This window comes from Chaetura pelagica, unplaced genomic scaffold (genome assembly GCF_000747805.2).
Source record: "Chaetura pelagica isolate M959 unplaced genomic scaffold, ChaPel_1.0 scaffold677, whole genome shotgun sequence".
Lineage (NCBI taxonomy): Eukaryota > Metazoa > Chordata > Aves > Apodiformes > Apodidae > Chaetura > Chaetura pelagica.
Genome location: NW_009953987.1, coordinates 485,315 through 499,901, shown reverse-complemented (window position 1 = coordinate 499,901; position 14,587 = coordinate 485,315). Strand labels below are relative to the sequence as shown.

Sequence of the window (14,587 nt, the reverse complement as noted above, 5' to 3'; positions counted from 1 at the left end):
CCAGCCAGTGCAAAATACCCTTCTTGTGTTTGTTCATTGATTAGGTCCCTGTGAAATGAAATGCAGATTATTTATGAGAGAACAGAATGTTTAAGTGAGAATGTGAGGCAGTGTGTGTGATTCTCTCTGATCCTGTGTGGCTGGAAACAGTGTAAGCAGATGGACTGGTTATTAGTTTTATTGTTTGGTGGAATTTGAAGGCAGTGAGTTTCAGACTTTGGCTTGAAACATGTTCATGTGTGCTGCAGTAGTGAGGGATAGAATGGGTTCTTGGACACTCTGGGAATCAAGAGAGCCAAAAGTGAGTCACATGGGCGACTGCAGACATCATCTTTAATTGTGTAATAATACAACAGCAAGCACAATTGGAGCAGGCTTGCTGACCTCACAGCTGAAAGCACTATTTAAGATCTGGCCACCAGATGTTCCACTCGGATCCAGGCAGCTGCTAGCAGAGGTTACCCTGAGTGTTTAACCAGGGAATATTTACAGCCTTCTCGTTCAGGAGAGATGATTGCATTGATTTTCTTTTCTGCCCTGCTGTGGGAGAAGGCTCAAGCATGGGGATTCAAGGACGGAGTGCTGCATAACTCCATTTGGTTAGGTAAGAAAGGATTTAATCATGATTTTTTACTGCCAAAGTCATTATGTTTGTCTAACAGTGTAGAGATGAGCACCTGGCAATGCAAACTGGAGCCATGCATTAATATCAGCAAAACCCTGCATTGTGAGGTGAGGATTTTATCTGAGTGGTGACTGCAAGTTTTGTCCCTGTGAGCCCACTCTTTCTACTCTGAAGTGCAGGGAAAAGCAGTTACTGAATATTTTCTCTGAATGTATTTTCCTGCAGCATCAGGTAAAGTGAAAACAGCATTAAATAACAGCTGCTTCTAATGAAGGAAAACAAGTATGAAGAGAAACATTTGCCAAAGGAATGAATTACTTTCTGCATGAACATACTTCAGATGCCTGGGGTCCTACATATGAAACTAAATGATCTGGAAATAATAGAGATAATATTTCCTAGGTTTTCTAGGAAAGCACAGAAATGTAGATGTTTTGGCCATTGGTTTGTTCACATCATTAGGCAGTGGAGAGAAGGTTTCAAGAGGGCTACAGAACATGCTGTGGGAGCAGTTTCTTACACCTCAAGTGGGTTTAAATGTCTCTTAAGAGTTCTTTTGCAGATCTTTACCCAATACAACAGAAAAATACATTCAGAATGTAGTGACGAAAAGGATGCCAGAAGGAAAACATGCACAGGGTGCTCTTCTTTGTAGGCAAATACTTGCAAGCTTCTTTATCACCTCTAGGATGTTGTGCATTTCTGCAAGGGGATTCCTGTGGCTGGTGCAGGTTTCTGTTGGGCTCAGATGTTTCAGGAAGCACTGGGGCCACGCTCTGGCGGCTGGTGCAGCAGCCACGTGCCTCCAGTCCCTTCCCAGAGGACTGTAGGAAGTGACAGGAATATAAATGGAGGGAGAAGTGATCTGTATTGTTTTCCATCTGACTGCACGTTTTTAATGACTTCTCTTTCCTTCTCATCTTGGAGCACGTGTTCCATAGTTGCTGAAGGTGCTCAGGTGGGGGAGAGAGCCAGGGCAGGGCAGCTGGGCAGCTCCGTGCACCACCTCGAGTGGCTGCTGTTCCAAAAAAAGGATGGCAGAGAAGAAGTTTGTGTAAGAAACAAGGAAATCTGGTATTCCTGGCTGGAATAACAGCAAGGAGGGACAGAAGATAAGCAGGACTGAGGCTGTGTTAAGCCCTGATAGTAGGGTTGTGGGTGCTTGGTTTGCAAATACCAGTGTAAGCACAACTGGTGCAGCCAGCCTGCAGGGGCTGGCACAACATCAGTGTGAATTTGTGATAACAGTGATCATTTAAAAAGTTGATTTGAGAAAAAAAAACAAACCCTCTAATTCTTTAAAATGAAGCAGCAGAGTGTTAACTGGGCTGCACAATAACTCTGGGCTGTGCTGCACCTTCAGCATTTGCTGTGAGGGAGAAAAGTAAACCATGGGGTCAGAAGTGATGACTTGCTCTGAATAAACAAATACATGCACAGTGAAATAACCACTTTGGCAAAATCACAGCCATCCAATTCATGCATCTCTGTATTTGAAAAGAAAAAAAAGAGTGCTACTTACACAGTGGATCAAGCAACCCCAGCCTTGTACTTGCTGCACACAAGCAGGACAACCCCCCTTTGAATCAAACCTTGGAATGCACAGTGACATCTGAGCTTTGCTTATCTCCTCTTCTCCTGATAAAGCACCATCAAGACCAAATTGAAAATGAAGGGGGAGGGGGCTTCCATTTTGCCTTTCTTCCTCAACTAATCATTAGCACAAGTGTAAAATACTGAGCTGCTGGCAGCCTAGAAATCAATGCCCATGTCTTTCCACAGAACCGTTCAGGTTGGAAAAGACCTGTAAGATCATCCATTTCCCTTTTTTCTTGTTACAAAACATCTCTTCTCTCCTCAGTAAGCACACAGTCCTGCTGCAGCTGTATCACCCTGCTGTTAATATCTGTCATGTGTGAATGGAATTTTACTGCTGCTCAGTTTTGACACCAGCACATTAAAACTAAAGGCTTATTGTCAATTGATGAGAGGAGTGGAGCAGCCTTGCCCAGCTATGCTTGTCTGAGTGCCTGCCACCAAGCAGCTTTCCCAGGGCAGCTTCTGGTCAGACTGTTGTCCCTGCTGGCACACCATGTGTCAGGGTGGTTTTGGGGCCACACCTGCCCCGTTTGGTGGACTACTCTGGGTAGGACCATGTGCACTAGCAATTAGCCCATGCCAGCAGCTCTACGTGCTCATCCTCTGCTTAAGAGCTAAATATTTCCTTTTAATTAGCATTTCCTCCTTGTGTCATGCATATTGAGGGCACTTGATTAGGCCAAATTTCATGCTTGTTGTGTTTGTGCAGAGGAGACTGGTTATGTTTTACCATCTCCTGCTGCTGTGGGTGAGTAGAGGGGTCACTGTCCTTGCAGGATCCTGCTGTCTCTGGACTTTAATGAGAGATGATATGAAATGTGAGTTGGAAGAAACATGACCTGTCAGCCATGTAACCCATGACCTTTTGAATAAAAACCAAAGAGGAAGAGTGGGTGGAGAAATCCTGGATAGCACAGCCCCAATAAGCAGGTTTTCAGACAAAGAAGGAAAGAACTTGGGTGAAGTTTCTCACTGTTGTCCCGGCAGAGGAGATTTCAGGCAGGTCAGATACAGAGAAGAGTCTTCAAGCAGAGTGTCCCATCAGAGAAGATGCCATGGGGCCACCTCCAGAAAGACCTGCAGCAGTTTGTGCACGTGTGTGTGTTCACGTGTGGCTGTGAATATGTGTGTATGTGCATATACATGCACATAAATCTGTAGATAGTTAATAGGTACAATGCTTTGACCTGGGTCTGGTTTTCCTGATGCAGTTTATCTTTCTGCACAGCCCCTCGTGTGATTAAGAAGGAGGGGAAAAAAATGCCAGTGAAAGATCAGATCAGTTAATTAGATCCACAGCCAGGGAATGCTGCATCATGAGACTGGGACACTGAGCCAGCCCTGGAGCTCTGAGCTTGGTGGTACCTACGTGTGGTCCACATTCCCAAAGGCTACTTCTGCCATGGAGCAGCAGATCCAGCTTGGTGCCTGCTCTCAGCAGGTACCACCAGCCAGCAGGATGCTGCAGGAAGGCTCAGGGGAGCTGCTGCTGGAAGAGCAGCCCTTGCAGAAGCTGTGAAGAGTAGACCTCTCACCAATGGGCTGAAAAACGTGATGCCTGTCCACAGTGGCAGTGTCAATCAACAGGGGTAGGTGGGGGATAAGACTTGAAAACAACACTGCCAGCTGAGGAAGTCAGGAGAACAACTAAAAATGGTGATTTTTTTACTGTTGGCTCCAAGACCAATGAGTACAAGCAGTGGCAATTCCCCCAAATCCCTGGGTGTGTACACCCAGCAGCAGTTCCAGGGAAGGAACAGGGTGGGGGCTTTTACCAGCAACCATCACTGACTATAAGCTTTAGGACTGCTCTTGCCTTGGCTGGGACTGGTCACCTTTGCAAAGGAGACAAACCTCAGAGCTGAGGTGCCTCTTGCTCTTCGACTGGTTGTAGGAGGGGCAGCACAGCTAATCCCAGGGACTGTCATTAGATGGTTTGGGTTGGAAGGCACCTTAAAGATCATCCAATCCCAACCCCCTGCATGGGCAGGGACACCTCCCACCAGCCCAGGCTGCTCCAAGCCCCATCCAACCTGCCCTTCAACACTGCCAGGGATGGGGCAGCCACAGCTTCCCTGGGCAGCCTGGGCCAGGCTCTCACCACCCTCACAGGGAAGAATTTCCTCCTCATGACCAACCTCAATCTCCCTTCTTCCAGTTTTCATCCATCCCCCCTCATCCCATCCCTCCCTGCCCTTGTCCCAAGCCCCTCCCCAGCTTTCCTGGAGCCCCTTCAGGCACTGGAAGCTGCTCTAAGGTCTCTCTGGAGCCTTCTCTTCTCCAGGCTGAACACCCCAACTCTCTCACTACAGCTTGTGTGTTTCAGCTCAATTCTCAGTTCACCTCCCAGGGGCTGCAGTGATCAATGGTGATCACTAGTGTCAATTCCAGGCTGCCCCCTGAGTGTGCAGTGAGGCTACACGTGTGCCCTTTTCTGCAGTCCCTAGATCTGCAAGGACTTCAAACAGAATCCAACACAGTCATACTGGAAAGATGCAGGGAGTGGATTGATCAGGTTGGACATGATAGACTGTTGAGTGAATGAAAAAGAATACTTCCTATGAATAAATGCTTTACTTAAAATAGACTTTTTAAAATATGGCATGGCATTATTCCACAGCTATTAGTTGTTGTGGCTCTTCTTTGCAATGGAACTGGCTTTCTTTGGGAAGATTTCAAGGTCAGGCTTGATGGGGCTCTGAGCAATCTGATCTAGTGTGAGATATCCCTGCTTATTGCAGGGGGTTGGACTAGATGGCCTTTAGAGCTCCCTTCCAACCCAGGGCATTCTATGATTCTATGATTTTTTGCACAACATGTAAGTTACCCCTGCTCATGGCAGTGACATTCCCAGCAGTGTCACAGAAAGCCACTCTCTGTCCTCTGAGCCTGCTCCCAGCAAGATCAGTCCTTCCCTGGGCACAAGGCCAGTGACTGTGGCTCCAAAAACTAGACTGGCAAACACCATTCTCTATCTAATAAGGGTTCTCTCCATTCCTAGCCACAATCCAGTGGTGAGCATGTTGTTGTTTTAAATATCCTAACCTAGCCAAAACTGCTGACTCTGTCCCTAGAAAAGACATTCTCCTTTTGTTTTTTTTTTTCCCATGGTACAAATAACTACTGTAAAAAATGCTTCCTCTTTTGAGTCTTTCTTCAGTCCTGGTGACCAGTGATAGCCACTGCTCTCAGGCTGCACCACAACTGAGACAGATCTAAAGAAAAACACAACTCAAATTAGATATGCAGATTGGTTCTGGGACAGATTTCCATCCATATGGCAGCAGACAAGTGCAACATGAAAATACTATTCAACTTGTATTAGTGCTGACAGCTTCTGGGTTTCCCTGGAAAGCTGCTGCATATTGTACTTGCAACAGCAAAGAAAAAAATAACTAAGAAAGTGCATTAGTTTTCTGTGCAGCAAAAATATCAGCCAGCAATTGTTCTGGTCCTGCCCTTTGTGACACAAACCCAGATATTTTTATTTCACATTTTTCTTCCCTTCGCTTTCTGCCTCTTCTCCATCCAAGTAGCCCTGATTTAACTCCTCTGGAGAGTCAAAACAAAGCTCTGATTCACGTTACAAAGGCACTCACAAAGCTGCATCCAAAAGTTTGCTGTGATAGCCCTCCAGGAGGAGCTTCCCCTGCGCCAGGATGCAGGAGCCAGCCGTGCTGACACCAGCCAGTGGTTCCCATAACTACTGCCTTCTGCATGGTCCCCAGGGGAGTCCTTCCCTGCCTTTGTTGATCTTCTGTTGCTCAAAAACTCACCAAGCTCTGACTAGCCCTGTTGTTTCAAAACTTCTCCCAAACAAAAGCATACCTTGGGGTTGCAAAAACATGCCTTTGGCTTGGGAGGGAGGTTCTTCCCCCCCAACCCCGACGCTTTCCGAGTGGCACAGCTGGACGTTCCGTTTCTCTTCTCACCCTCCAGCAGCCCGATGGGTGGGTCTTGGGGGGCACTGCTGGAGGTGGCCAGAGCCACCCCCCGAGTAGGTGGGCTGTGGTACTGACAGCATGTGTTTCCTTGGTCCCACAGAGCGAGCAGCCGGCGTGTACCACAGGGAGTCCCGCCGGGGCAAGTACCAGCTCAGCTACGCCGAAGCCAAGGCCGTCTGCGAGTACGAGGGGGGACACTTGGCCACCTACCAGCAGCTGGAGGCAGCCAGGAAAATAGGTTGGAAACCAAGCATGGCTGCTTGCAGTTCACATCACTCATTCGTGGAATCGTACACTCAGATTGGTTTGGGTGGGAAGGGACCTGAAGGATCACCCAGTCCCAACCCCTCTGCATGGGCAGGGACACCTCCCACCAGCCCAGGCTGCTCCAAGCCCCATCCAACCTGCCCTTCAACACTGCCAGGGATGGGGCAGCCACAGCTTCCCTGGGCAGCCTGGGCCAGGCTCTCACCACCCTCACAGCACAGAATTTCCTCCTCATGACCAACCTCAATCTCCCCTCTTCCAGTTTTAATCCATTCCCCCTCATCCCACCCCTCCCTGCCCTTGTCCCAAGCCCCTCCCCAGTTTTCCTGGAGCCCCTTCAGGCACTGGAAGCTGCTCTAAAGGCTCCCTGGAGCCTTCTCTTCTCCAGGCTGAACACCCCAACTCTCCCAGCCTGGCTCCAGAGCTGCTCCAGCCCGTGGATCATCTTTGTGGCTCCTCTGGACTTGCTCCAAGAGCTCATTGTCCTTCTTGTGTTGGGGGCCCGAGAACAGGACCCAGCCCTGCAAGGGGGGTCTCACCACAGCAGAGCAGAGGGGGACAATCCCCTCTCTCACCCTGCTGGCCACACTTCATAATGTTGCCAGTCTCGTGTTTTCATGAATGTTTTAGACTATGGGACTGAGAGACTTGCAAACCCCCCTGGTTTATGTGCCAGGTTGCATGCCCAGAAAGTGCCTGTGCTACCTGCAGAGCTGTCAGGGACACCACCTGCACACTCAGAGCCACACACCCCCCTGAGCTCCAGGTGCAGCACAGTCCTGGAACCAGCAACACTCCCTCCCCAGCTCCAGCACTGGGGGGCTGCTGGGGACTGCAGAGAAAGGTCTTTATCTCCAGGGAGCTCCTCAAGCACACGTGCACTGCTGGCTTTCATGGCATCAGTCAAGATGTTTTCATCACGTTTATTCCAGGCATATTTGCTCTGAGAGAGGGGGAGCAGAGAGCTTGGAGGGACAGGCAGGGCTGAATTCCTCTTTGATTCCTGATGAGAAGTTATTAATTCACTCAGAGCATTAGGAAAACAATGAAAAATATCCTCTACTCTAGGCGTTTGCAGGCGGTGCTGTTGAGTCAGAAGCTGGCTCCCAGCACCAGCACACATGGAGAAAGGGCACTTTTGTCTCTTCTGAGTAGCTCCCTGGTCCTGGGACACCACAAATATGTTCCAGTTCGTCTCGGTAAAAACGTCCAGTTGGTCCCTACCAGACAGTGAATAACAGCACATGCTTTGGGTATTGTTTTTCAGTTCTCAGCCACAAAATGCCTTCTGTTTAGCAAGAAATACTTGAGGCATTTCAGGTATTTAAATTTACACTGGAAGTGTTTTAAGTAACTGCTGGGTTTTCTTGGCTGTCTTCTGTATGTAGCATTTTATTCACTCTCAGAGCTTAATGCTGCAGACTCTTGAGATTTGATTGAGTAAATCTGTATGACTTCAGAAGGGAAACAAGGAACATGCTCATGTAACTCATCCACTATAAGATTGTGTTACAAATGCTGGTACAGCACTTACCAACTCACTACCCAGGAAACTCTTTCGTCCATCTGCATTTGATTTTTGTTGTCAGATGAAGAGCCACTCATCATACTGTGGAGAACACAATGCAATTTTATATCCTGTGTTTGAAATCATCCCCTCACAGAGCCCTTCTTCCCTGTGGTTCAGTTTCTATTAGGCCAATGACACTGATCAGCTCGAGTGAGATTTACTGACTTGACCAAAACTCGGAGTTTCTCGGTTGATTCATCACGTGCAAGTCTCATTTTCTCCCTGCTGCAGGTTTCCACGTGTGTGCTGCTGGCTGGATGGCCAAGGGCAGAGTTGGTTATCCCATAGTGAAAGCTGGAGCCAACTGTGGCTTTGGGAAAACCGGGATTGTTGATTATGGGATTCGCCTCAACAGGAGCGAGCGCTGGGACGCCTACTGCTACAACCCCCACGGTGGGTGCAGAACCAACCCAGTGCTCCTGGGCCCTGAGCTGCTGGGGGCACAGAGGCACCCAGGCTCTGCAGGAGTGCACTCCAGTGCCACACAAGTGCTGTCTGGGAAGGAGGGCATAGCAATGCAGGTTGCTCTGGAGCCTTGCATCAAACCCCCTCCGCTGCTGCCCTGGGCTGCTCTGCCTTGCTCAGAGCTCAGGCTCGTGCTGCCTTGTGCCACCTGCAGCTGGGCCCAAGCAAAGCCCTTGCAGAAGCTAAAAACATCATTATATACATATAAAACATCACTGTATGTTGTTGTTGGTTAAAAAGGGGAGTAGTATTTCCAGTGTGATGTGCAAATGGCTTGTTTTGTAGAAGACTGTTTACATGTAGCCTACAATGTCACTGAAATAACCCATCTGGGCTGTTTAAGGGGGGAACCATTTTCCAGATGTTTTGCCTGTAAACAGGCTAAATTTATTGTTAACCCTGGTTCCTTCTTTCTTCTTCTCTAAAATTGAGCAAGTTTTGAAAAGCAAAGGGAGTAAAACCCCGTGTGTGTGTGCATGGAGAAAAGTGATCCCCAGAGCAGGTCTGGAGACATGGTCCAAACATGACAGAATCACTGAGTCACAGAATCATTCAGGTTGGAAAAGACCTTCAAGGCCATGGAGTCCAAACAGGGCTGAGGAGACTTCATCTCCAGATGCAGGACCTCTCTCCATTCCCCCCCATTCACTGCCCTGCAGATGGCTGCAATAGGGACAGGGTGGCTGCTGCAGTTTAGCTTGAGATCCTCTCCTACAGCAGGTTGGTTGGAAAACAAAAGGCAGGCAGCACTGCCTGTGCTCCTGTCTCTCCCACTGAGAGGAGATGTATTCATGCTTGATGGACAGCCTGCTCCAAAGCCTGGCAAGAGCTGTCTGCTTGCAGGTGGGAGACAAGGAGCCTAGGGGAACAAAGACACATCCCTGGTTGAACTGGGGCCTCTGCTTTTCTCTAGGGTGCTAAAGATGTCAGGAGGAGCTTGAGGAACCATCTGCATGTTTTGAATTGCACGTCCAGCCTAGCAATGATCTGGAGAGGGAGAGAACAGGACTGGTGGGCAATGTACAGACTAAGAGGGTTAATGACACTGCCCAGCTCTCAACTCACCTGCCTGACTCACCCTCAGAAAGCAGCTCCCTCTCCCCCAGGTCTGAACTTGGGGAACTGTGACACATCCTAAAGTCAGGCTGGTCCCACTGTCAGGTAAAGTTCAAATGGCCACTGAATCAAACGAGTGGTTTTCACCCCAAAGGGAGTGAAGAGCTGCAGCAGCAGCAGCAGAGCAATGCCATGTGTGTGATCACTGGCCTTTGTAAGCCTTTTTTTTGTGTGTGTGGAAGAAACACCTGGAAGAGGTTTTTGAAGCAGAAAGGATGAAACTGAATGCCAGGGTGACAGAAGTCGATGAGAGCTTTTCCTCTCAATTCAGTGAGGTTTGGATCATGCTTCTCGTTTCCAAAATACCTGCTCCCAAAAGCTAGGAATGACTGGCATCTCTTGTGAATACTGAAATATAAGTCAAGTGCTCTCCTGCCAAGGGTTGCTGTGGGTTTCCCCACAGATCTGCTGGCCCAAAGTGCACAAAGATTTAAACCTTAGCCACACTCAGGATGGATACTTAAACTGATGTCTTTCTTTTTCCTTTAGGAAAAGAATGTGGCGGAGTCTTCACAGATTCCAAACACGTTTTTAAGTCGCCAGGCTACCCAAATGAGTATGAAAATGATCAGATTTGCTACTGGCACATTAGAGTGAAGTATGGACAGCGTATCCACCTGCAGTTTCTGGAGTTTGATGTGGAAGATGACATTGCTTGTATGGCTGATTTCTTGGAAATCTACGATAGCTACGATGACATCAATGGCTTTGTGGGCAGGTGAGGGGATCCCAGCCTTAACATGCAAATCATCACATGATTTATTGTTTTCCCCAGACTGTTGCTTTAGCAGAACACCATATTACCTTCCCCAATGAGCACCTCTGATATGCCCACAATACTTGCAATAATAGAACCTGACTTATCTTTCCTGGCAATTTACTTTACCATCCTTAACACAGAGCTTCAGAGAACTGTGCTTTGCCCTTTTCTGCTTTGTTAAATGACATGAAAGAAAGCTGCCAGGCTTTCTGGTTAGCTGCTTGTCTTGATTCCCTGTTATTTTGCAGGAGGAACTCCTAGCCATGTCAAACAGTGTTTTGTACTTGCATTAATTGAAAGGAGGGAGGTGGGGTGTTCAACCGTCAGCAAAAATGTGCCCAAGTTACTGTTTGCTACAGAAGTAAAACATTTTCTAACAATATCAGAACAGAACAAGTGCTACATACCATCTATCTTACTGGATGTAGTTTCCCTCTTTGCTTAATTCTCACTTTCTTCAACCCCATATTTTTTGCTTGTCCTTTAGCAGGCATATTTGGGTATGAAGTACCTCAGTTTTTCAGAACAAAAAAAGCACAGAATCAGAGAATGGTGAAGGTTGGAAGGGGCCTGAAAGATCATGAGGTTCCAACCTCCCTGCTATGAGCAGGGGCACCTCCCACCAGACCAGAAAACCAGAACACATAACCCAGAACAAAACATATAAACCAGAAGAAGTAATAAAAACCACTTCCCAATTCCTGCCACTTTTCTCATCCTCTCTACAAGTCATATATAGCCAAGCAAGGATAGAGTCCATTTGTTTTGACTTTACAGATAACTATAAATGTTTTTCTTCACAATATTCTTCCTTTCTCAGCTTTGGGCCCTTGTTCTTTTCCTTAGCACCTTGTGAAATTGCTGTTTTTCTTGTTCACTTCTTCATTTACTTTCTGCATAGATTGAAAAATGTTTCCCACATTTTCCCCTTCCCTAAACCTAAACAAAAACTGAGCCATAACCTTATAACGTTGTTTTTTTTTTCATTTTGCCCAGATTTTGTGGAGATGAGTTGCCAGATGATATCATTAGCACAGGTAATAAACTTGCACTCTTTCTGGTGAAACCAAACAAAAAAAAACCCTCACAAAACCAAACCCAAAAAAAACCAACCCAACAACAATCAGCCTGGATCAGCTTTTTGGCCCTATGTTTGAATAATATATGTTTAATATAAAGAGGTAATTTTCTCTGCAGGCAGAGAAAGCTGGTGACAATCAGCCTGGTTCTCCATGGGGAGGCTGGAAACCTCCCAGGCCACAGCTCAGAAGGAGACACACCCAGGCAGGATGTTTTTTAAAAGATCCCAGCACCAAGAAAGAAAAGAAATCTGAGATAATCCCATTTTTTTTAAGCCACCCGGAAACGTAACCTCTGCTTTTCTTTTTCCTGTCCCAGGCAATGTTATGACCCTGAAGTTTTTGAGTGATGCCTCAGTCACTGCTGGGGGGTTTCAAATCAGATACAGCACGATGGACACACCTTCCAAGCCAAGTGATGGGAAGAATGCAACGTCCCAAGGCAAAACAAACTTCTTGTCTGGAAAATTTGGGATTATGTGAGCAGAGGAACGAGATGCACTCATTAAGAAACATGTTCCAGAACCCAGTTCAGGTGTCTGTTTCTTCAGATAGGACACAGCTTTCTGACTTTTTTATTTTCTTCTTTTATCTACAATTAGGGGTTTTTTAAAGTATACTAGGAAATAAATTATGAAATGTACTTAAATGAATAATAGAAGACTATTTTTAGATTACAAGTACTGTAAAATTCTTAATAATTCATTGCCACCAAAGATTTTTTAAATTATTTTTCTATATAAACTCCTCCTCCTCCTCATTTCTTGCACCATTTGAGCAAACCTTTCATGTGACTGTCTCAATTGCTGTTCTCTCCTTATTTTCCTTTCAAGCAAGCTTAATTTTAAGAGACACTAATTCCTCCTGTGGATGGCCTGGCTGCCACTCATCTACTTGTCTGAAGTCAGAAGACTGGGAAGCAGCATGAACAGCACAGGATCAATTCTATTATCATCCTAATTTTGTTGTGAGATGAATCAGAAGCTCCTCAATTAATTTTGTTGAGGTTTCCTCATCCAGAGAGATGTTCAAGTCCTTTCACTTCTCTGCTTTCACTGAGTAAGGCATCAAATTAAAGACTGGGTGATGAAAACAAAACTGGTGAGATGAAGCACCAGAAGGAATTGCTAACCAGATACCAGCAAATCTGTTTGGAAGATACTGTCAAGATGCTGTATGTTGTTTACATGGGTTTCAAGAAGACTGTACTGTTTTTTATTGATGAACATAAACTATTCTCCATGTTTTTAATTGCAGTTTAAATTCCTCAGTCCAAAGCAGCATTAAAGCTACCTCTGTTTTAATAGTGGCCTGAGTTTCCAGTGAATGATTTTTATTTCTTGAGAGTGTTTCAGAACTCGAAATGTTTTCCTTAATTTAAAGCACTAAATTCCTTCTTTCTTTCTTTCTTTCTTTCTTTCTTTCTTTCTTTCTTTCTTTCTTTCTTTCTTTCTTTCTTTCTTTCTTTCTTTCTTTCTTTCTTTCTTTCTTTCTTTCTTTCTTTCTTTCTTTCTTTCTTTCTTTCTTTCTTTCTTTCTTTCTTTCTTTCTTTCTTTCTTTCTTTCTTTCTTTCTTTCTTTCTTTCTTTCTTTCTTTCTTTCTTTCTTTCTTTCTTTCTTTCTTTCTTTCTTTCTTTCTTTCTTTCTTTCTTTCTTCCTTTCTTCCTTTCTTCCTTTCTTTCTTCCTTTCTTTCTTCCTTTCTTTCTTCCTTTCTTTCTTCCTTTCTTTCTTCCTTTCTTTCTTCCTTTCTTTCTTCCTTTCTTTCTTCCTTTCTTTCTTCCTTTCTTTCTTCCTTTCTTTCTTCCTTTCTTTCTTCCTTTCTTTCTTTCCCTCTCTTTCTCTCTCTCTCTTTCCACACGAGGAAGAGATTCTTCAGCTAATCAGACCCACCTTTGCTTTATTTATTCTAATTCTCAGCTATCTGAATGTATTTGACCTTCGGGCTTTTCCTGTTGCAATTTCACTGGGAATATGTTCCCGCTTCCCAGCTGTCCTGGAGAAGGACCTTGCAGGTAGCACTGAGGTTTCTGTCCTTCCCAACACTTGCTCCATGCTTCGTGTGAGTGTCAGGAAATAAAAGTTCGTGTCGTTACATTCAACAGGATGGAGCTGCACCTGAAACCGACTGTGCTTTTTCATCCTGCCGCCTGGTGGGCTGAGTGAAGCTCAGCAAAAGCGTCTGTTAACAACAAGGAAAACCCAGTTAAAAGTGTTTATGACCTAGAGTGGGGGTTTTGTTGGGTGTGGGGGGGGCTGGGTTGTTTTTTTGGGGGGTGATTTCTTCTGTTTGGCTTTTTTTTTTTTTCCTTTAATCGAGAAGCAAGAGGTGTGGATCAGGAAATACCTGCCTGTCCAGAAGCCCCTGTGAAGCCAGAGGGCTGGCACCATTTGGAGCAGAGTTTCTCCTCCAGAAAAGCATCTCTAACCCCCCTGGGAAGCCCTGCAGGTGACTAAGAAAGACTTGTCCCCTCTCAGTGGCTCTGCCACAAGGTGGGATGTATCACCAGCAGTGTCCCCAGGGCACAGTTTTGGGTCCAGTCTTGCTGAATATCTGTAGTAATGATCTAGATGAGGGGAAGGTCTGGAGAGCAAGTCCTGTGAGGAGGGGCTGAGGGTGTTTAGTTTGGAGAAGAGGAGGCTGAGGAGGGACCTCGTTGCTCTCTGCACCTGCCTGAAAGGAGGGTGTAGGAGGTGGGAGTTGGGCTCTTCTCCCTAGTGAACAATGACAGGACCAGAGGAAATGGCCTGAAGCTGCACCAGGGGAGGTTTAGCCTGGAGATGAGAAAGAATTTCTTTGCCCAAAGGGTGGTTGGGCAGTGGATCAGGCTGCCCAGGGGGGTGGTGGAGCCACCATCCCCGGGGGTGTTTAAAGCAAATGTAGATACTAGTGCTTAGGGACACGATTTAGGCACTGAGCAGGTAGATGATGGTTGGTGGGTTTAGGTCGTGGATGGACTTGGTGATCTGCAAGGTCCTTCCCAGTTAGGACCAGTCGGTGCCTGGCACAGCCGGGCAGGAAGCACGGCAGCAGCACTTGGTGACGGAGAGCAAGGACCCCAGGCATTTTCCATTCCCCTCACCTCCTCAGGGACAGCTCTGGGAGGCCTCGGGACCAGTTTCCAGCCAGAACCACAGACCCGCAGCCGGACTTGGCTCCGAGCA

At 46.5% G+C, this 14,587-nt stretch overlaps 1 protein-coding gene across 1 annotated transcript; it reads left to right on the top strand.

Annotated features, from left to right (window-relative positions):
* The first annotated feature begins 460 nt into the window (after positions 1-460).
* TNFAIP6 (tumor necrosis factor, alpha-induced protein 6) lies at positions 461-11,930 on the top strand. The gene is made up of 6 exons (XM_010002252.1): positions 461-604; positions 6,269-6,406; positions 8,237-8,398; positions 10,076-10,304; positions 11,343-11,383; positions 11,745-11,930. Exons 1-6 carry the CDS (start codon positions 511-513, stop codon positions 11,906-11,908), a joined length of 828 nt encoding a protein of 275 aa, XP_010000554.1. The 5' UTR covers positions 461-510; the 3' UTR covers positions 11,909-11,930.
* Positions 11,931-14,587: the final 2,657 nt, after the last annotated feature.